Source organism: Lithobates pipiens, unplaced genomic scaffold, assembly GCF_037356315.1.
Source record: "Lithobates pipiens isolate NorthernLeopardFrog02 unplaced genomic scaffold, aLitPip1_a1.2 Scaffold_6, whole genome shotgun sequence".
In the NCBI taxonomy this organism is placed as follows: Eukaryota; Metazoa; Chordata; class Amphibia; order Anura; family Ranidae; genus Lithobates; species Lithobates pipiens.
The window spans coordinates 3,401,867-3,424,401 of NW_027507881.1; the positions used below are offsets into that span (position 1 = coordinate 3,401,867).

General features: G+C 43.9%; 1 protein-coding gene across 1 annotated transcript in view; it reads right to left on the reverse strand.

The window, feature by feature from the left end:
- The window catches only part of LOC143958192 (vomeronasal type-2 receptor 26-like), a 96,251-nt gene that overhangs the window by 25,071 nt on the left and 48,645 nt on the right, over positions 1-22,535 (reverse strand). The window contains exons 3-4 of the mRNA XM_077467660.1: positions 20,106-20,888; positions 14,849-15,082 (exon numbers count right to left, since the gene is read on the reverse strand). Of these exons, the coding sequence (XP_077323786.1) occupies positions 14,849-15,082; positions 20,106-20,888 (1,017 nt within the window). The remainder of the gene's footprint in view (positions 1-14,848; positions 15,083-20,105; positions 20,889-22,535) is intronic.

The window sequence follows — 22,535 nt, forward strand, 5'->3', positions numbered from 1 at the left end:
AAATCCAAACCATGATAGCCCTGTGTGAAAAAGTGATTGCCCCCCTTGTTAAAACATACTATAACTGTGGTTGTCCACACCTGAGTTCAATTTCTCTAGCCACACCCAGGCCTGATTATTGCCACACCTGTTCACAATCAAGGCATCACTTAAATAGGAGCTGCTTGACACAGTAAGGTCCACCAGAAGATCCTTAAAAGCTACACATCATGCCGAGACCCAAAGAAATTCAGGAACAATTGAGAAAGAAAGTAATTGAGATCTATCAGTCTGGAAAGGGTTATAAAGCCATTTCCAAAGCTTTGGGAATCCAGCGAACCACAGTGAGAGCCATTATCCACAAATGGCGAAGACATGGAACAGTGGTGAACCTTCCCAGGAGTGGCCGGCCGCCCAAAATTACCCCAAGAGCGCAGCGATGACTCATCTAAGAGGTCACAAAAGACCCCACAACAACGTCCAAGGAACTGCAGGCCTCACTTGCCTCAGTTAAGGTCAGCGTTCATGCCTCCACCATCAGGAAAAGACTGGGCAAAAATGGCCTGCATGGCAGAGTTCCAAGGAGAAAACCACTGCTGAGCAAAAAGAACATCAAAGCTCGTCTCAATTTCTCCACAACACATCTTGATGATCCCCAAGACTTTTGGGACAACATTCTGTGGACCGATGAGACAAAAGTGGAACTCTTTGGAAGGTGTGTGTCCAAGTATATCTGGCATAGAAGGAACACTGCATTTCATAAAAAGAACATTATACCAACAGTAAAATATGGTGGTGGTAGTGTGATGGTCTGGGGCTGTTTTGCTGCTTCAGGACCTGGAAGACTTGCCGTGATAAAAGGAACTATGAATTCTGCTGTCTACCAAGAGATCCTGAAGGAGAATGTCCGACCATCTGTTCGTGTACTCAAGCTGAAATGAACTTGGGTTCTGCAGCAGGACAATGATCCTAAACACACCAGCAAGTCCACCACCGAATAGCTGAAGAAAAACAAAATGAAGACTTTGGAGTGGCCTAGCCAAAGTCCTGACCTGAATCCTATTGAGATGTTGTGGTATGACCTTAAAAAGGCCGTTCATGCTCGAAAACCCTCTAATGTAACTGAATTAGGACAATTCTGCAAAGATGAGTGGGCCAAAATTCCTCCAGGACGCTGTAAAAGCCTCATTGCACGTTATCGCAAACGCTTGGTTGCAGTTGTTGCTGCTAAGGGTGGCCCAACCAGTTATTAGGTTTAGGGGGCAATCACTTTTTCACACAGGGCCATGATGGTTTGGATTTTTTTTCACCTTTAATAATAAACACCTTCATTTACAAATTGCATTTTGTGTTTACTTGTGTTGTCCTTGACTATTGTTTAAATTGGTTTGATGTTCCGAAACACTTAAGTGTGACAAACATGCAAAGGAACAGGAAATGAGGAAGGGGGCAAACACTTTTTCACACCACTGTACGGTATATATATTTGAAAAGTAGTTTAGCCATGTTGAAGTCATTTTTGTCTTTTATACCTCTTCCATTTTATGTAGAATTGTCTGTGTTTACATGTGCTGATAAGTCAGCATACCAACAATTAAGCTAGAAGGCCATTCTGGCCATAGGAGTGTACAGCCAGTACTCTGTAAATATGTCTTATCAATCATTTGTTTTTCACAATGAAAAGTCATTTTGTAACGAAAAAAGCTTCTCAGCTATTATTTTCTCCACAATGGAGTTTTTGCTTCTTTGGCCAGGACTACCTCCATCTAAGCGTGTGGAGGTTCCAGGTTAAAGGTGATAGCAGGTATGGTTAGTGATCAAAATATTGATCAAAAGAGAGGAGACTGCAATGGAAATTTGTAGGTTCTGTATATAATTGTATTCTATTTTATATGTATTGCACAATGCCCTCACTGTGCACAGGGCACTAACAATGTTTTCAGTACATGTTTTGCATTCTTTCGAGTCCTGATTAGAATTAGCCTGCCTTTGTTACGCCCCTTGTTACTATAAACGTACAATTGTAATATTAATGTGATACCTACATAATCATGTGTATAAAAACCTTCACATGCGTTATAATAAAGGAGAACAGTTATTTGGAAAGATGCTGAGCGTATCTTTTGTGTCTGTTTCCTACTGCAGTAGTTATTTATTAATTTGGAACCACTAATCAATATGAGGATAGGAGTTGCCTAGCTACAAAATATCTATTTCAGTAGATCCCTTGGCTGCTTGACCATATGAATTACTCTTACTTGAATTTATATTATGGGCTGTCAATAATGGTGCCTATCTAACCTGATTTTTCTATTCAGGATATAGTTCTATTTGGTTTGGCCTAATATATGGGTAAGGCCGCGTACACACGCGCGGACTGTTCGCCCAACTTTGTCCGCTGAACAGTGTTTGGGCGGACAGTCCGCTCGTGTGTGGGCTTTCAGCGGACAGTTTCAGCGGACAGTTTGACGAACAAGGTTTTTCGGAAATTCCGTAAAACTGTCCGCTGAAACCTTGTTTGAGCGAACAGTCCGCCCGTGTGTAGGCTTGTTCGTCAAACTAAGTTCCGCGCATGCTCAGAAAGGATTTACACGCCGAAAGTTATAATGCAGTGTATAGGACGTCGTATTTTTCGTCCCGTCGTACGTGCCGTTCACGTCATCGCACGGTTTCAGCAAACTGTTCGTTCGTCGTGTGTGGCCATGTCCGTCCATGCTAATTTTGAGCGGACTGTTTGCCGAAACTGTTTGACGGACAAAGTTGGGCGAACAGTCCCCGCGTGTGTACGCGGCCTTATACACAAAAAGGTCTCTCAGGAAATATGGTAGTGTAGCTATACCCTTTTTTACTACTTATTTCCATTGTATATAACCTCCTGGGTTGCTTATATCTCAGTCTTCTTTGTTTTAAACCAGAGTTCCACCCACCTTTTATCACTCCTCACCATGCAGCACTAATTTGCATCTGTAAAAGGAATTGCCAATTGATTTTATTTATTTTGCTCACTTACCTGCTTTATGCCTATATCTAATTTCACTTCCTCCTTTAGGGGCCATGGCGCCAGAGGTCATTTCCGGATTTGCATTGGCTCCTGGGAGATTTTGGTCAGCTTGACATGGCACTGCTCCCATAACATTTAAAGTAATTGTAAAGTCTTGTAGTTCCACAGCTTGATGGCCACTTTAGCCCCTCATTTGTGCTGCCACTGTCATGAACATTTAGCATCATGCCACATCTTACAGGGGCTGGAGGAACCAGGCTGTGCGTGGCCCGACCCGCTGTAAGATGTGGCATGATGCTAAATGTTCATGACAGTGGCAGCACAAATGAGGGGCTAAAGTGGCCATCAAGCTGTGGAACTACAAGACTCAGCAATCTGCCCGAGTAATGTCAGTGAAGTTCCCAGGACTGAGGCCCCTGGAGCTGGTGTGGCTGACAACTAACCTTGAACAACCACCTGAACAGAGTGTATTGTGTACTTGGTGACGGGAGAAGAAAGGTGAACCTGTGTCAGAGAAAGAACTAAAAGGACCTTGAGACCCCCCTATCTCCATGTGTATTGTTTAAAGGCCTGGAATTACCAGGTTACACGAGCCCTGCCACACCTGACCTAAATCGTGCTAACATACATAATGTTGCAAGTAATGTGGCTGAAATGAGGCCACCAAGTTGTGGAACTACAAGACCCAGCGGTTGCATGAGTGACACCAGTGAGGTGCCCAGTACTATGGCCCTTGGTGCTGGAATGCTGATAGCTGGCCAAACTAACACCATGGACTGACCCAGTGATACACCATGCACATGGGGGTCAGGTGACTAAGTGAAACCCCCAAAGACAATGGTGCAGCAGATCCTGACAGAGCAACCTGCAGTAGACGAAAAACAAGCTCTGGACTGCCGCACTCTTCAGAAGACCACTTTCTTTTATTGGAAAATCACATCACAGCTCAAACACAGCGAACAAGGAAATATTGCTGAGGTTTCGCACTAGCTGCAGTTCGAAATGTCAGCAATTTTTCCTTGTTTGCTGTGTTTGAGCTGTGATGTGATTTTCCAATAAAAGAAAGTAGTCTTCTGAAGAGTGCGGCAGTCCAGAGCTTTTTTTTCGTCTGTTGCTAGTGGTAATAGCCAGCACCTGAGGCTTCCCATCCGAAGAGACAGTTTGCAGCCTGCATGTGTACTCCTGGAGCGGTGAGATCCCTTCTCCTTCAGAGCAACTTGCAGTGACAGATCCATAAATCACTGGGCCCCATGGTATAGAACCTGCATGGCACCCCCCTTGACATGCTGACTACCTTCACCAGACCACTGCGTGCTTAGGAGCAATACCCACGGTAGGTATCTGTACCGATAGCTGAGCCGCCAAGCTGTATGAGCCATCGGAAACGAGCTGGAAATGAGGGGGGCATCCACACAGCAAACCCTCTTGCCGTCCGATACCCGGAAATGACGTCACCGAATCCTTCCCCTCAGATCCGGACTAAGCAAAGATTCCCCTGCGATAAATGCGATGGAACACCCCCCCTAACAGCCAAGAAAAACTAATCAGATGAAAGCTGGCTGGGGGGTCTGCACTGCCAGAAAGAGAAACCAAACTGAGCTTGTCCCAAAACCGGAAGTGACGTGTTGACTGCTTCCTCCAACCAGAAGATGCCAGCCAACTACTGTGTAGGGAAGGAGGAGGGATTATAAGCCCCAGACTCCACCTATAAACTCAGGCTAGCCAATGGCCAGCCTTCGAACATATAATGTTTGGGGGTTCTAAGTAATTTTCTAGCAAAAAAATACGGATTTTAACTTGTAAGCAACAGATGTCAGAAAAAGAATTAGGCATGAAAGGGATATGATGATTGCCATAGACAATATCGGTGCTTTGTATAATGATGATAATGTATTAATCCAATTTTGTTATTTTGGTGTTTTCTCTTTTAAAATCTTAATAAAGAGATAAAGTAAAAAAAGAAAAAAAAATGCATGCAAACCCAAAATTCATGTTTCAGTAGAGCTGCCAACATGCCTCACCGTGTACAGTCCGGAGATCCTGCCATTTCTTATTTCAGGCTGACAACACTAAGCCACTGACCCACCCTGGAGGAGTACTCATGGCCGACTTACAATGCTGCTGATAATTATGAGTCAATTGTTTAGCGTTGTCAGCTTACTACAGGAAGGGCTGCAACTGACGTGATCTCCTGATAAGAAACTGCAGAGAATTCACAAAAAAATGTATTGTGTAAGAAGACGTGACACTTCCGGTTCCGGCGCGACATGAGGAGGAGGTGATCGCCATTAGCTCCCGTGTCCCTCCTCGCCTAATCTGCCTAAAACGCCGGCTCAGGCACCGGGGAGGCTCACCGTAACCTCGGAGGACGGGTGAGCCATCATGGATCGCTATGTGGCGCGGTCGTACGCCAAGGCGGCTTCGGCCGGCATCCCTTCAGCGGCGGAGACACACGCGGCCAACATGGCGGCCGGACCGCCCTCACACGAGCAGGCCTCACAGATTCAGGGATCCCTGACTCCACCAGCGCCCACCCAAACTGACCCTACATCCCCGGAGGGGATAGCACAAGCTGTGGTTCTCTTGTTGGGACCCACACTCACAGCTACCGTGGACGCTGCGGTACACAGAGGGCTGGAACAGCTTCATCTGGAGGTGCGGGCCCAGGGACAAAGGCTGCAACATACGGAAGAACGTATCTCAGCGCTCGAGGATGAAACGGCCGGATCTTCGTCAATGATTGCCAGGATCCTCCACACGCATAAAGAGATGTGGGAAAAGATCGACGATTTGGAAAACCGATCGAGAAGAAATAACGTTCGTATCATTGGTCTCCCAGAATCGGTAAACTCCGCTCAACTCCCCACTATCTGTGCCAAGCTAATCCCCGAACAGTTGGGCCTCCGCACGCCTTGCACGATCGAACGGGCCCATCGTATTGGCCAACCGTCGGATACACGTGCCAAACCTCGACATGTCATAGTTAAGTACTTGAACTATGCTGACAAAACTGCCATTATGCAGAAATATCGCAGCTCTCGTTCCCTGACAGTAGATGGGGCAAAGCTACTGCTATTTGCTGACTACTCGGTGGAGGTAATGAACCGACGCAAAGCTTTCTCTCCAGTCTGCACAGCACTCTACAATACTCACATTAAATTCTCCTTGTCCTACCCGGCCACACTGCGCCTCCAAACACCGACTGGGGAACAGCTCACTTTTACTACACCAGAGGAAGCAGAAAAATTTGTTGATTCCTTGGGCACGGACATGGAACACTCTCACGCGGCTGACAGCGCATCTCCTCAGTCTGCAAATAGAGCTGTTGTACCTCCTAAACATCAACGCAGCCCCACTAACCCACCATCTAAACGCATCAGAGTTACACCCAAGGACGATCGCTCAGGACACCGCTGATTCATCATGGTGTACTTACCTTGGTTGAGTTTGTCAGGGAATGAGGGACAGCAGTTTTTATTTTCTTTTACATTTCCCTCCTTTTCCCTCCAGCTTCCTTGGGATCGGATGACCTACCATGGTACTGCTGGTAGCTGATAGTTTGAATGTATATGTCCCGTTATGATCCGTTGGGCCTGCCCTTCTGGTACACTTTGTAGCTATTAACTGTTACGTAAGGTTTTCATATTAGTTCTTTATAATATGTTACTTGAGGTTAATATTGCCTTGGCTATGGCCTTCAACTCGGCTTTCCTACCCTGTTTTTTTTTTCTCACCGTGATGGACGTCTAACACTGATACATGGGACCTCACTGGAACCGGGGATGCTATTACTCGTCCCACTATTGGTTTCATTATCTCCTCGATGGGATACTTGGTTCTACCCGTCCTCACATACTCTCTTTTTTTTTTTTTTTCTTTTTTTTGCCTCACCCTTTGGCCCACCATCAGCCTATAGGGGGGGGGCGGGACAGGGCTGATAGCCGAGACTGAAGTCTGTGCCTCATGTGGAAAAAAGGAAAGTCCCTAATTGTGGACATATTGTTTCTTCTGTTATGTACTTTAGTTGTGTTAAGATTTGTAGCCTATATGACCATATACCAGATACTGTTCTTCAGTATAGTAGTTGTAGCACCCTTGGGGATTGCAGTCTCTATTAGGGAGCACTGTTGCATGCGAACCTTGCATCACAACAGGGTCACCCCTATTACACCCACAATAATTTACATTTCTCTAACTTTTAAATGGCTTCTGCAGGTAGTGGGCGTCACTTAAACGTTATCTCCTGGAATGTCAAGGGGCTTAGATCGCCATGTAAACGTATGGCTGTTCTGAGACACCTGAAACGCCTCCGAGCAGACGTAGCTCTGTTGCAGGAGACGCACCTCACGGCGGATGATCTGCAAAGATTGCGTAAGTTGTGGGTGGGTGCGGTATATGGCTCCCCAGCGGTTGGACGCAAGGCTGGAGTTGCCATATTATTGCATAAAACCTTACACCATGAATTTACGGCGGTAAAAGCGGACAATAAGGGCCGCATGGTGACTATACAGATAATAGTAGACTCTAACCCCATGGCCATCACTAACGTTTATGCCCCCAATTCGCCGGGTACCCCCTTCTTTCAAGATATGATCCGTTGGATACTTGCAGCCCCTGAATCTAGACACCTGGTCGGGGGGGACTTTAACTCTGTAATGTCCACCGTAACTGATCGTTCTAAGACTAGTTCTCACTGCGCGCCACCCTGCAGTACCTCAACCCCCAAACCCACCCCACTGGCTCAAGCCATGTCGTCCATTCATTTTACTGATGTGTGGAGGTTACAACACCCGACTAGCCAGGAATACACCTTTTTCTCCCCGCCGCATCAATCATTTTCACGTATAGATTACTTCTTTGCTTCCCCCTCCTTGATACCCTCTCTACCTGACTCGGAAATCCTAGATGCTAGGATCTCGGACCATAGCCCTATAGTGATCCATCTAACACGGACAATGTCCCCATCTGCACCAAAGACATGGAGGTTTCCTTCCTACCTGGCTGACAACCCTGACTTTCAAGACATGCTACGGACTGCCTGGACTGACTATGCCACCACTAATAATGCCCATATCTCTAATCCTACCTTGTTTTGGGAAACGGGTAAAGCCTTTTTGCGAGGAAAGATTATTTCTTATACTACACAACTGAGAAAACACCATAGGAGCCAATATACTAATGCCAGCCATGCGCTTCGTATGGCACACGAGCGTTTGCTTGTGAGTCGTACAACCGAAAACATCCGAAGCTGGACTCAAGCTAAGAGGGCGTTTGACCTCTGGGCAGAGCAACAAGAAACGGCACGACTGGCCTATTCTAAGCTATATTTCCATAGGTTCGGAAATAAAGCGGGCAAACTTTTGGCTAAACTATGCGCTGGGCCTAGACGACCCACTCTCATTCATACTATGAGAGACTCGGATGGATCCGTGACCTCTGACAAAGACAAGATCAATACCATTCTCACCACTTATTATAAGACTCTATATGACGCTGACCCCACTGACATTACTAAAGCAGATGCTTTCTTGTCTAAGATGCAACTACCAACGCTACGGGAGGAACAACTTGCAATGCTTAATGCCCCCATTACCCTAGACGATGTTAAACGTACCATCACATTGCTGTCCACCGCTAAAGCACCGGGACCGGATGGTTATACTGCGGAATTTTATAAATCCACATTAGACTACATACCAGACACTTTTCACCTTGTTTATGCAGACATGTGGAAGGGGGGACCCTATATGCCTACGGGTTCACAAGCCTTCATAAAACTTATTTCAAAGAAAGGTAAGGATCCCACTATGCCGGGTTCCTATCGCCCTATTTCCCTAATCAATGTGGACTCTAAAATTTTATCTAAAATAATTGCTTCTAGATTGGCCACGATACTCCCCGCCATACTCCACCCCGCACAATCAGGCTTTGTCACTGGGCGCTCAGCTACCCTTAATATACGTAAAGTACTCCTAGCCCTTCACTATGCCAAAACCCACCCCACCCAAGATGTAGCAATAATTTCCTTAGATGCAGAAAAAGCCTTCGATAATGTGAGTTTATCTTGGCTGTTTAGAGTATTGGCACAGTTTGGCTTTCAAGGCCCCTTTTTACAATTTCTCAAACAGATGTACCTGTCTCCCACAGCTCGCTTGGTTACACCTGATTTTATTTCAGACTCGATACCCTTATCTAAAGGGACTAGGCAAGGCTGTCCGCTCTCGCCCTTATTATTCAACCTGGCGATCGAACCCCTCTCAAGGCTGCTGAATTCGCGAGATGGGATCAGTGGCTTACCGATAGGACCGCAGACTTTACGTTCAGCGTTATTTGCGGATGACATATTGTTGTTTACCACTGACCCCATGTCCGACTTTACCAAGTTGCAGGAAATTTTTAACGCCTTTCACGGGTGCTCAGGTTTTCGGATAAACTTTGACAAAAGTGAGATCCTATCTTTGAATCCTAGATTGGTTCCCAAATGGATACACCGGTCCCCATTCACATTGGCCAAAAGCCATATCACGTATCTAGGGATACACATAGGTCGTGAACCAGCTTCATTATATGGGCTTAACTACCCCCCGCTTTTGTCTAGGATTGTTAGGGAACTGGAACTGTGGGCGACTCTGCCTATCTCACTCTTCGGGAGATGCCATTTGTTTAAAATGATATCTTTTGCCAGACTCTTATACCCCTTGCAGACCATACCCCTCCTGCTAAAACACGCAGATATCCAGAAACTATACAGGGCACTGTCTACCTTTATATGGTCGGGTAAGAGAGCACGCATAGCTTTACCTAAATTATGCCTCCCGAAGGCTGAGGGGGGTGCGGGTTTGCCCAATGTTCGTTTTTATAACCTTGCATGTTTGTTAAGGCAGGGTCTAGACTGGCTTTCGGGCACCTCTAGGTATTGTGATGTACATTTGGAGGGGGCTATGGCTTCTCCTTACACATTGGCAGCAGTCCTTCACTCCAACCTACATACTCTGCCGCCTCATCTTAAATCTAATTTGCTTATCAGAGACACCAACATTGCATGGAGAGAAATACGCAAATTATTAGGACTTCCAACAACCATCTCGAGCTTTCTGCCCATTCAAGGAAACCCTATGTTCATCCCTTCCACTTTGCACGGCACATACTCACAATGGAAGCTCAAGGGACTCATCTCCACGAAAGCTTTATACCAAGCAGATCATCGTGAGTTTAAGTCATTTGAGACCCTGTCTCAGGAATTCTCGCTACCTCAGACTCATGTTTTCTACTATACCCAGCTAATTGACTACTTGAGCTCGCAATATGGACCCCAGACGAATCCTTTCCAACAGTCCTTCATTGACACTGTGTTGAACTCGGGGGAATATTCCATTTCCAACCTTTACTCTTGCCTCCTTCAATACCATTCGGATAAATACCATCTTACACCTTTCCAGAAATGGGCGACCATACTAGGGGATGACGATCTCCCTACTAAAATTATGGATGGCTACCGGCAAATACGTAAACTCACACTCTCCGAAACGTGGCGTGAAACACAATTTAAGATAATTCACAGGGCCTACTACCCCATGTACAATGATAACAGCAATATGAACTTGAAAATATGTCCATGGTGCTCTTCACCTCGCCCCACTCTGCTCCATCGTCTATGGGACTGCCCTGCCATAGCAAGCTACTGGGACACAGTAACTACCTACGTTGAATCTGTTTCTAAACAGCGGATTCCGAAAGATGTTATGCTTTGCGTATTTGGATGGGCACCTCAAACTCCCCCAGCGGGAGACGGGATTCAGACGTCTGTTTCTCACTGGGCACAACTGGCACTTCTTGTTGCTCGTAGGACGATTCTGCAATCTTGGATATCCAAACATCCCCCCACGTTGCTAGCGGTACAAAAGGCTATTGAATCACTTTTCTATATGGAACGTCTGGACGCCATCACCAGAACTCCTCGTCCTACACACCGTTTCTTTGCGAGATGGCGTAACTATATGGAGGTCACTTTAACTCACGCTGACATTCAGACAGCAATGCATCCATTCCGATTTACGGCTTGGTATCTCCAAAAGGATCTGGCTGGCTCTTTGGGTAGACTTAAACTATCTCCACGGGGAGACCCTGCGGCCTATAGGCCACCTTGACATTCTGACCCTAAAATGTGCATTTCTCATCATAACTGTGTGTTTCCTCGTCTTTTCTTTATTCTAGAGGTTGTGACCCTGAGGCTACCGATTTTATTCATATCTCTGGTGTACTCGGATTATATAGGCTATTGAGACCCACTCGGGTCTGTTTGCCCCGACCCTGGGGCTATATTACCATTGGTTCTTTTTATTCACTACATACGTGGTTATATCTGTCTACTTTTATTCTGTACAGTTATCTGTTGTAACCTTTTATTTGTAAAACCAAATAAAAAAAAAAAAAAAAAAGAAGACGTGACACCCAACATACTGAAAAATATATATATATATATTTGGGGCTTTCATGAACTTTAACCACTTCAGCCCCGAAATATTTGGCTGGAATTTTTTTTTTCTTTACAGTTTAGGCCGATATGTATTCTTCTACATATTTTTGGTAATAAAAATTGCAATAAGCGTATATTGATTGGTTTGTGTAAAAGTTATAGTGTCTACAAAACAGGGGATAGATTTATGGCATTTTTGTTGTTATACTTTTACTAGTAATGGCGGCGATCTGCGATTTTTTTTATCATGATTGCGACATTATGGCGGACACATCAGACACTTTTTTGGGACAATTGACAATTATACAGCGATCAGTGCTATACAAATTCACCGATTCTTTTCTGCTCGGTCAGAGCCATGATCCTGTCATGGAAAAAACACCATATCTCCCTCTTAGGCCAGATTGCAGCAATTAAGATGACGATCCTCCCGAAGCTACTTTACCTTTTCCAAACCCTACCTATCCTGATTCCCTATAAACACCTGAGAAAACTCCAATCTGACTTACTAAAATTTATTTGGAACCACAAAAGGCATAGAATACCCCAATCAGTCCTAATGGCGGCCCGTTCAGATGGAGGGATGCATTCCCCAACCTCGTCAAATACTACCAAGCTGCCCAACTTCAAGCAATAGCATCATGGTTCACCCAAAGGTCATATAATAAGTGAACAGAAATCGATAAAACCTGGCTAGCTCCGACCCACCCAAACAACTTACTCTGGAGCGCGAGTGCGGAGGTGCCCCCCGAACGTCTATTGGGACCTATGTCTCAACTCCGCCGGCTTTGGCGTAAATTGTTGCCTTTGCATGGCCTATCCTCGGACAGATCGCCATTGACCTCATTTATCTGTAATCCCAGCAGACAGCCTAACACACCAAATGTCATACCCGTGGTCATCACAAAACGTATTTAACTATGGGAAATTGATAGACTCTAGATCACGCAAGTTGTTACCCTTCTCCGAACTTCAGACCAAATACGACATACCTCGCAAGGTATTTTATAGTTATCTACAAATACACCACTATGCCCTGACCATAGCACCCGACCTGCAATTCTCCCTCCCAACTCCCTTTGAAAATCTAGTCCTAGCGGGCTCGGCCCAGAAGGGCTAAATATCCGACATTTACAAAATATCGAATGCATATCCAATGGATACAAAAGGTAAACACGCCTATATGATTAAATGGGAGAAAATCCTCAAAGAGGAAATCCCCAGAGAACAATGGTCACAGGCTGCAAAGGGCTCACTCTGCACACTATACAAAGAAAACGCATATAAAATTATATTCTTCTAGTACATGACCCCAGATGTACTCCACACCATCTATCTCACTAGTTCGGATTGATGTTGGAGATGCCAGAGAGATAAAGGCACCCTCCTTCATATTTACTGGAGCTGCCCGATAATCACCCCCTTCTGGAACGCGGTCCAACGGTTGCTGACCGACCTTCTAGGCATACCGGTCCCCATGAACCCCAAATTTTTCCTATTGGGCCAAACGCCACTAAAGGTCCCCCCACAAAAAACTGGTACACCATATCCTCACAGCTGCGCGCTGTCTTATTGCCCTAAACTGGAAAAAAAAAGACCTCTCCTACCCCTGAGGCATTATACGCTAGAATGTGGAGCTGATGGAGAAGATGACGGCCAGGATACAGGACAGGCTGGAGGCTCATAACAACGTGTGGGACCTATGGCACCTTCGGGAGGACCCACCATGATCAGGTAAATGAGCTGCCAGGGTGACCTTCTTCTCTCTCTTTTTTCTCTATCCCCCTTTTTTTCTTTTTTTATCTCCTCCACTGCATGCATATTCAACAACCTCAGATATGTAACTGCAGAAGCCTCAGAATTTATTGCAGGAAGCACTGAACACATGTTTGTCAAATTATTGCATAATACTGTGCATTTTCAGTCTACCTACTTATGTACTGTAAACGCTAATAATAAAATAAAATTTTATTTGAAAAAAAAATTCACTGATTACAGTATAAATGTCACTGGCAGGGAAGGGTTTAACATTAGGGGCAATCAAGGGGTTAATTGTTTTCCCTGTGTGTGTTTCTAACTGTAGGGGGAGGGGGCTGACTAGAGGAAATGACGGATCGTGGTTCCTAGATGTTAGGAACTGAGGATCTGTCTCTCCTCACAGAACAGAACATGGATTTGTGTGTTTACACACACACGTCCCTGTTCTGCCTCTCATGCCCACAATCGCTCATGGCCAGCGGTCATCATGACCACCGATCATGAGCATCGCCACCCCCGCAGTGCAGCGGGCATGTGTGCTATCCTGCTTAAAGAGACTGATGTATAGCTAAGACGGCTCGTGGGATCGTGATGACGGCGGCTGGTCGGCAAGCGGTTAAAGTGTAATAAAAAAATATTTTTGTGGACTAAATGGTGTCAGACTTGCCCAATTTGTATTTTTATTTTGATCAGGTATAACAAAATGCTTTCAATATTATATTTAACAGAGCAAACAGGAGGAATAAGAGAAGTTCCCTCTCTGGGCTCATTTACACTTCCTTTGGCTTCAACAAGGCTTCAGGCAGGCTTTGTTAAAGATCTCTCAATGCTGGTCAAAGCCCCTGTCGCTAAATAAAATGGTTAGATTACAGTCCTGTTTACACCTGCATTTGCTTTGCTTCAGCTTCGCTTAAAAAATGATACCTCATGTAGCTTCAGTGGTTCTTCAAAGCATCTTCAAAGCCTCCATAGAAGTCTATGGCAATGCTTACTTGAAGCCTCACCGAAGCCACATCGAAGCCCTATTGAAGCGTCATTGAAGCCTCACCGAAAGCCTCACCGAAGCCCCATCGAAGCCCCATTGAAGCCCCATCAAAGCCTCATTGAAGCCTCACCGAAGCCCCATCGAAGCCTCACTGAAGCCTCACTGAAGCTCCACCGAAGCCTCATCGAAGCACCAAGCCAAAGCAAGGTGTAAACAGGACTGTAAGCTAACCATTTTATTTAGTGACAGGAGCTTTGACTGGCATTCAGAGAGCTTTAACAAAGCCTGTCCGAAGCCATTTTTTGAAGCAAGTGTAAACTAGCCCTTAGGATTTACATACATTTTCAATCATTTTATCCTGAAGTTGTCCAGAAGTCGTTCCCCATGGAGAACCCCATAAACCATGAGTATTAGTAAGAAATAATCCCTAAAATGATTTTACTTTCCTGTGTAGTTTCTGTTATTTATACTGATATGTGAAGGGAAGATAAGTATAATATAATATTTGAAGCAATAAAGCTCATGGGTAACACTTCTGTACTTGTGTAAATGGCATTGACTGACTATAATTGTTACACATCTGCTATGAAAACTGTACAATGGGTGGCCGATGTCAGGAGAAGTGAGAGCCACATGTGCTCCTCCTCACCGTATTATTGTCTTCATCCCATGTTATTTCATTGGGGTCAATATGAAGTTGGTCTTCTTCTTTAGCCCATGGCGTGTACAAACCGACATCGGTAAAGCTTGAGCTAAAGCGGCGGACGGACTTCACCCAATTTACGATTTTGTAGTGGAAAGGAAATTCACCATTTTCATCGAAGAAGGTCATTCTGTCTGCCGTCTTGAATGGATTTTTTATTTGTTTCACATATTTATGCAACTGGAGGACAGAAAAACAAGTTAAGATGGAAGTTTAATACGTTTATATGTTGCTTTTTTAAAATAAATTCTGTGTATATTACAGACTTTATTGTAGACTAATTGATGACATCACTGGGTCTCTGTGACTCCCTATGTATTGCAGGTGTTTTGTTAGATTAGGCGACCCGTCAGATTTTGTGACGTTCCGTCGCCTCCATCTTGCTACCACCTGTCCACAGTAAGGATACAGTGAGAAGGTGGCAAGTGGACATCTTGTTACACCCAACGGAGTCTTGCATTTCACACTTATTTTTAACAGTAAACTCAGCTTATATAGTAAAAAAAAAAAAAAAAGTATTTTGAAATCCGTCAGTGATTAGCAGGGCAATAACGTCTCCGCAGGATGTGGAAACCTTGCAAAAAGGTCAGAGCAAATGAATAGGGTGGGCAACTACATGGCAAATGAGGTTCAATGTAGAAAAATTTAAAATAATGCATTTGGGTGGCAAAAATAGGAATGCAATCTATACACTGGGGGGAGAACCTCTGGGGGGATCTAGGATGGAAAAGGACCTGGGGGTCCTAGTAGATGATAGGCTCAGCAATGGCATGCAATGCCAAGCTGCTGCTAAGAAAACTAACAAAGCAAACAGAATATTAGCATTAAAAAGGGGATCAACTCAAGAGATAAAGTCAAGAATTGGGAAATTTAAACAGATATATATAATATGAGAGTTAAAGTAAGATGAGACATTAACCTATACACCTAAAGAGCGATATATAGGTGGAAAGAGATGAAAAATAGACTGTGTGCATAAGGGCTATAAAAAGAGCCTATGAATAAGGGGTGCTTAATTGTGCATCCTAAGGTGTCCTAAACATACAAAAAAATTACCAAAAAGGGAAAAAAATTAAATAAAAATAAAGAATCAGTGGATAAAGGGAAACCACCACAAAGGGTAGGGTAAAAAGGATATAAGTGAAACAAGAGTGAAAATGAAAGCCAAACATACCGTTTGGACTATATTATCCAGTGCACACCACCCATGTTCATAGAAGGAGATCGAACAGGGCAACACCATAGTAGCCAAAGAATACAAATGTAATAGTGTGCAGGGCAAGTATCACCTACTATATATATAATACACTCACCAAAGAGAGGAACTGGTAAGCATGTATGCACAGGTTGCTGTTGTAGATGGACACCACAGGTGTATTGCAGGTTAGCACACCAGGTAATCATGATAATTGATATGGTAATTCAAGCTTGGGTCTTTCCTTGGATCCCTTGTTGTGTCCTCCTGTTTGGCAGATGTGTGCTCGCCCTGGTGGGTCCCTTAATTAGGGTCCTTCTTGCGCTGGATGCGCCTGGATCTTTTGGTCCATGGGCTCCTCCGGCATGCACATGCACTGTACGCACGTCCATGCACACGCGCAATGGAGCATGGCCTGTGCGGTGTGGGCGGGCGGACCCCCCGTGATGTCAGACGCCGCCATTTAGCGGCGTGCGCTGATGCCGGAAGGGTTGGGAGCTTAAATAGTGGGTGGTGTGCACTGAATAATATAGTCCAAACGGTATGTTTGGCTTTCATTTTCACTCTTATTTCACTTATATCCTTTTTACTAGACATGTGCGATTCGTTTCGTACGAATCTCAAATTCCGAAATACGAATATCCGAAATACGAATTGCCATGCGTCCGAATTTTGTACGCAATACGAACTTTTGTTTACGAATTTCGGATCAGTTGTCGTCGCATCGACGACTCAGTCATTATGCTTATTATGAGGGGCTCCCACCATCCCTGTGCTGTGCTGACCTCCTCCTGGGGCTGTACCTCTGCTGTGCTCATTATGAGGGGTTTCCACCATTCCTGTGCTGTACTGACATACTGAGCACAGCAGGGGTACAGCCCCAGGAGGAAGTCAGCACAGCACAGGGATGGTGGGAGCCCCTCATAATAAGCAGCCCCAGGAGGAAGTCAGCATAGCACAGGGATGGTGGGAGCCCCTCATAATGAGCACAGCAGAGGTACAGCCCCAGGAGGAAGTCAGCACAGCACAAGGATGGTGGGAGCCCCTCATAATAAGCAGCCCCAGGAGGAAGTCAGCACAGCACAGGGATGGTGGGAGCCCCTCATAATGAGCACATGGCTGCCATGCACAGCTGCTCCAGATTTGATCCCCCGCACTGTACGGGGTCACCGGGGATGTGCGGGGTCACTGGAAATTGTTTGGTGTTACGAAGCATGTGCTCTCCGCACATCCCCGGTGACCCCAAACAGTGTGGGGGGATCTATCGAAACTGGGGCAGGCGAAAACTGGACCAGCGGTGCATGGCAGACAATCCGTTTCTCTTTTTCTCATCTAATGAAAATTTGTATTTCGGTTAGGAAATTCTTCAACGGAATTTCGTATTTTGGATAAAAACCAAACTTCCATCAGCATCGACTGTCATTTTGAGGTATATTTTTGCCTTTAAATTCATCGTAACGAACGTTCGTACAAGTTAACGAACCTAACGACAAATTCGTATTTAGTACGGAACGAAACGGAATTTCGGACACGAAATACAAAGTACGAATTAATTTTAATACGAACCTTAACGGAACAGAACGAAACAAATTTATTGACGGCGCCCATGTCTACTTTTTACCCTATCCTTTGTGGTGGTTTACCTTTTTCCACTGATTCTTTATTTTTATTTATTTTTTCCTTTTCTTCCTAACTTGGTTAGGTTTTTTGATAATTTTTTGTATGTTTAGGACACCTTAGGATGCACAATTAAGCACCCCTTATTCATAGGCTCTTTTTATAGCCCTTATGCACACGGTCTATTTTTCATCTCTTTCCACCTATATATCGCTCTTTAGGTGTGTATAGGTTAATGTCTCATCTTACTTTAACTCTCATATTATATATATCTGTTTAAATTTGAGTCCTTTACAATCCCCCGCATCTGTTGTGGGAGAAACCGATGGGTCCTGTGATCTACTGCTTCCTCCTCTGTGGGTGAGCTGATGCCCTCACTATTTAAATTATTGTACATCTTCTGTTATGTCATTATATGATTCACTGCTATTTGATTATTTGCAAATATTTTTATCTATTCTGTAGACTGTCCTCCTGAAGAAGCGGTTCGCCGTGTAACCGGTAGAGGAAACGTTTTCTATACCCCTCTTCAATAGAAACCTTACGGGGTCACCCATCGTCGGTAGTTTATTAAATTGTGGTGTATATGATTTTAGCAATATGGAAGTTTTGATGGATTTAATTTTTTTGCCTTTATTAAATTATTTGTAATTTTTTTATAATAAAGTCTTCTGTGAATTTTTTATTTAGTACCGCAATAGTCCCCTCAACAAACATTTTTGGGTGTGGATATCAAGGGAGCAGCCTCAGCAACTTCCCCCGATATCCTTAGAATTCCCAATTTTTGACAATTATCAATTGGGATGATGGTACTGTTATATGTATTACGTATTTGAGGCTATACTCAGTCTATGGCTATATTCAAGAGATAAAGTGATAATTCTCCCACTATACACGACTCTAGTCTGGCCTCACCTGGATTATGCAGTCCAGTTCTGGGCACCAGTCCTCAGTATGGATGAACCTGATGTTCAATTTGAACGTAAGTTTGACTCGAACATTGTGTGTTCGCCAAACAGCGAACATTTTGCGGTGTTCGCGACAAATTTGAAAGTCGCTGAACACTGTTAAAGTCTATGGGACATTAACATGAAAAATCAAAGGTGCTCATTCTAAAGGCTTATATGCAATTTATTGCCATAGAAAGTTTTTGGGGACCTGGGTCCTGCCCCAGGGGACATGTATCACTGCAAAAAAAAGTTTTAAAAATGGCCATTTTTTGGGAGCAGTGATTTAAAAAATGCTTAAAGTGAAACAATAAAAATTAAATATTCCTTTAAATACCATGCCTGGGGGGTGTCTATAGTATGCCTGTAAAGTGGCACATTTTCCCACAGCAAAATGACATTTCTAAAGGAAAAAAAGTCATTTAAAACATATTGTGGCTGTAACAAATTGTCAGGTCCCAGAAATATAGATGGAAAGCATTGAAAAAAACAGCATGGGTTCCCCCCCCTGTCCATTACCAGGCCCTGGTCTGGTATGAATATTAAGGGGAGCCCCAAACCAAACATGTAAAAAAATTGCGTGGGGGTCCCTCAAAATCCATACCAGGTCCTTAAGGTCTGGTATGGAAATTAAGGGGAATCCTGTGCCAAATAAAAAAAAAATAGCGTAGGGGTCCCCCCAAAATCCATATTAGACCCTTCAGGTCTCATTAATAAAACTCATTGAAAAAAAAACAGCATGGGTCCCCCCAGTCCATTACCAGGCCCTTTGGGTCTGGTATGAATATTAAGGGGAGCCCCAAACCAAACCTAGAAAAAAATTGCGTGGGGGTCCCTGAAAATCCATACCAGGCCCTTAAGGTCTGGTATGGAAATTAAGGGGAATCCTGTGCCAAATAAAAAAAATAGCGTAGGGGCCCCCCCAAAATCTTTATTAAAAATTACTACACTATGAGACTTTCATCCGTGTCTCCTGTGGAGTCATTTTTTACATTCTGGCTCCTTCCTGAGTGGCCATTGGAGTGGATCCATGCCATTAGTAGAACCAATCTGGGGTTCCCAAAGTGTTTCTAGACCATCCTTTAAAAAGGGTTTAAACAGCTCTGGTGAGTGGTCATCTTTATACTGAGCACTCGTGGTGGAAGTTTATCCTAGAAGTTTTATTTCAGAGCATTCCGTTTTGGTGTTGGGATTTATTCACTTATGCTTGCTTAATTTCTCATTATTGTGCACATTTGAGTTTGATGCAGTGTTTTTCTTTTCTGACAGTTTTGTTATATGAACATGCATAGCGACTTATTCTTTATTTTATCATTTTTTTCTATATAAATTCTGCATAATAATTATAATATAGCCCAACGTACTCTTAAAAAACCTTCTTATGTTTATATTCAAAAATGAATCTAAAAAATAATTGACAGACTTTTACTCTATACTGTTTTACCTGCTTAAATCTGTTTATACCAAAACTGTGATTAAACTTGTTGTAGAAATGTATAGCTTCAGCCATCGCTTCTACCGCAATATGCACTCGTACAGATTCTCTCCCAAAGATCTTTCTCCCAATTTGTAGAGGACGGAGTCTTAAGAAACCCTCACTAAAATTGAGAGCATTGTGGAAATAAATATTTTTTCCATTTTGAGTTGATGTTATATTATAAAATGTAATTTTCAGATCATCCATCAGCAGGCTAGCTTGTGAATGCACCGGCAATGGATTTTCATCAGACAGACTTTCATTTCTAAGAATTTGTGGATCAAATAACCCTACAGAAAAACATGTTATAAATTTTATGAAAAAGGTTATCAGCTTGAGTTCTTCTGAAGTCCAGCCTGGGGGAATGATAAGCACATTATTTCCATTGATATGATAGAAGTCATAAAGATATCCCTGAACGGTGCTTGAGAAGGAACCACAAAGTATTAAAATGTTACAATGTACTCTACGAAGTGTGTCTATCCACTGATTATATGCAGCATAATTTGCATTCATTCTTTTTTCAAAAGCCACACAAATCTTCTGGGACGTCAAAAGTCTCTTGAGAATTTGGGCTTCATTCTCTCCGGTATCATTGTCTGAAAAAAGTATCCCGATCCAATTCCAACCAAAATGTTTCACTAGTTTGCTAATTGCTAAATAATGGACATAGTCCTTGTGAACAGTCCTGAAAACATGCGGGTAAAGGAGCCGGTCGCTTAATGAGTCATCGGTGGCTCCATAGCTGATCTGAAAAGAGAAGGAGTAACTATTAATTATAATGTTACTATATTTTCAGATTACATTTGTCATGGTTATACAGTGATCTTCCTGTGTTTGCTTACCTCCCCTCATGTCTTCAGACTAGAGGCCAGCCACTTCCACCTGGTGGTTTTTATAACCTCTCCTCTAAGCATGGCTCCACCCCAGGCCCTATCAGGGAGCCCTATATTAACCTGTGCACTGCAGGCCATCAGTGCTGATCAACCATTGTGTATTCCTTTGTGTGTTAGCTTCCTGTTACCTGCCGTGTGCTCTTCTACTGTTTTCTGTTACCGACTTTGGCGTGTCTTTGACTATCCCTGTTTGCCTGTGATCCTGACCTTTTGGCGTGTCCCCGACTATTCTTGTGTGCTTGTGGCCCCGACCTTGGCTTTGTCCCTCACCATCCCTATCCTCCTGTTGCCTACTGTGGGTGTGAGCTGGGGGACCCTGGGGGTCACGACCTGGAGCCAGTTGCAGCCAAGTCCATCCTCACCACTGGTGAACTGGCACTGGGGAACACCTGCTGGCTCTTAGACTCCGCGCCCCATGGAATCTTACGCTCTAACCCCAGTGGGATCTGTCCCCCGTCTGCAGCAATCAGCTGTAGGGTCCACAACCTTGCGGAGCACTCCTGATCCCTACGGTGTGCACCTGTCACCTCGCCTCAAGGTGACCTGGCAACATTCATATCCAGCTGCCATTGGCATTAGAGGTTGCTCTGTACAAACATTTAAAATCAGTGGCAGACTTTACCCCTGGCATGGGCAAAACATCACGACTACGTTCCCCTGACAATAAGATCATGCTAGCCTAACATTGTATGAAAAAAGGCAAACTAAAATCATTTGTGGACATGCAAGCAGAGTGGGGCTCCTCGGGCATAACGAGCTGGACTCAGATTCAAAGTTACATCTTAAATCCAAAGAGAATTAGAGACTATAAAAGACCTCTCACCCCCATGGAATTTTTATGAATACAAGCCATTCAGGCTCAAAAGAACATCTCATTGACCTACTCCTGGTTGCAGTCCTCAGACCAGAACCATATAGACATAAAACATTATGGGAAACAGATCTGAAAAACAAGTTTACTGAAGGCCAATGGACACACGCCTGCGTGTTTGCCCACAAGTGCTCTATTAGCACTCGATTGCAAAAAGACCATCACATACACTTTCTTTCAAATGATTTTTATTAAGTTTCACAAAGGATAACATGAAACGCAAAAAATACATTTCCATCAGTTACAAACATAGCATAGTAACAATAGAAAAGCCATTAATAACAGTAGACTTGGTACAATAAAACAATTAATTTGCATAAAACAGGAAATGAGATAGGAGGTTTGGTGGTGTACCAAGTACTAAAAGAAGTAATGGTAGTAGGGAAGTAGGTAGGATAGAAGGGGGGGGAAGGGAAGGGTGGGGGAACTAGGAAGGGATAAAGGTCTTGAGAATAAGGTTACGTGGTTAGTATTCTTTCGATTGCAGGAACAATATCAATAAAAGGATATAAGTCATCAAGTGCATGTTCAATCTATCTTAGCTTTATACCAACTGAGCCATGGGATCCATTTGTCCCGAGTTTTAACATATGAGGCTAGGCCTCTTGAACCAAGAAGTTCGTAGGTAGA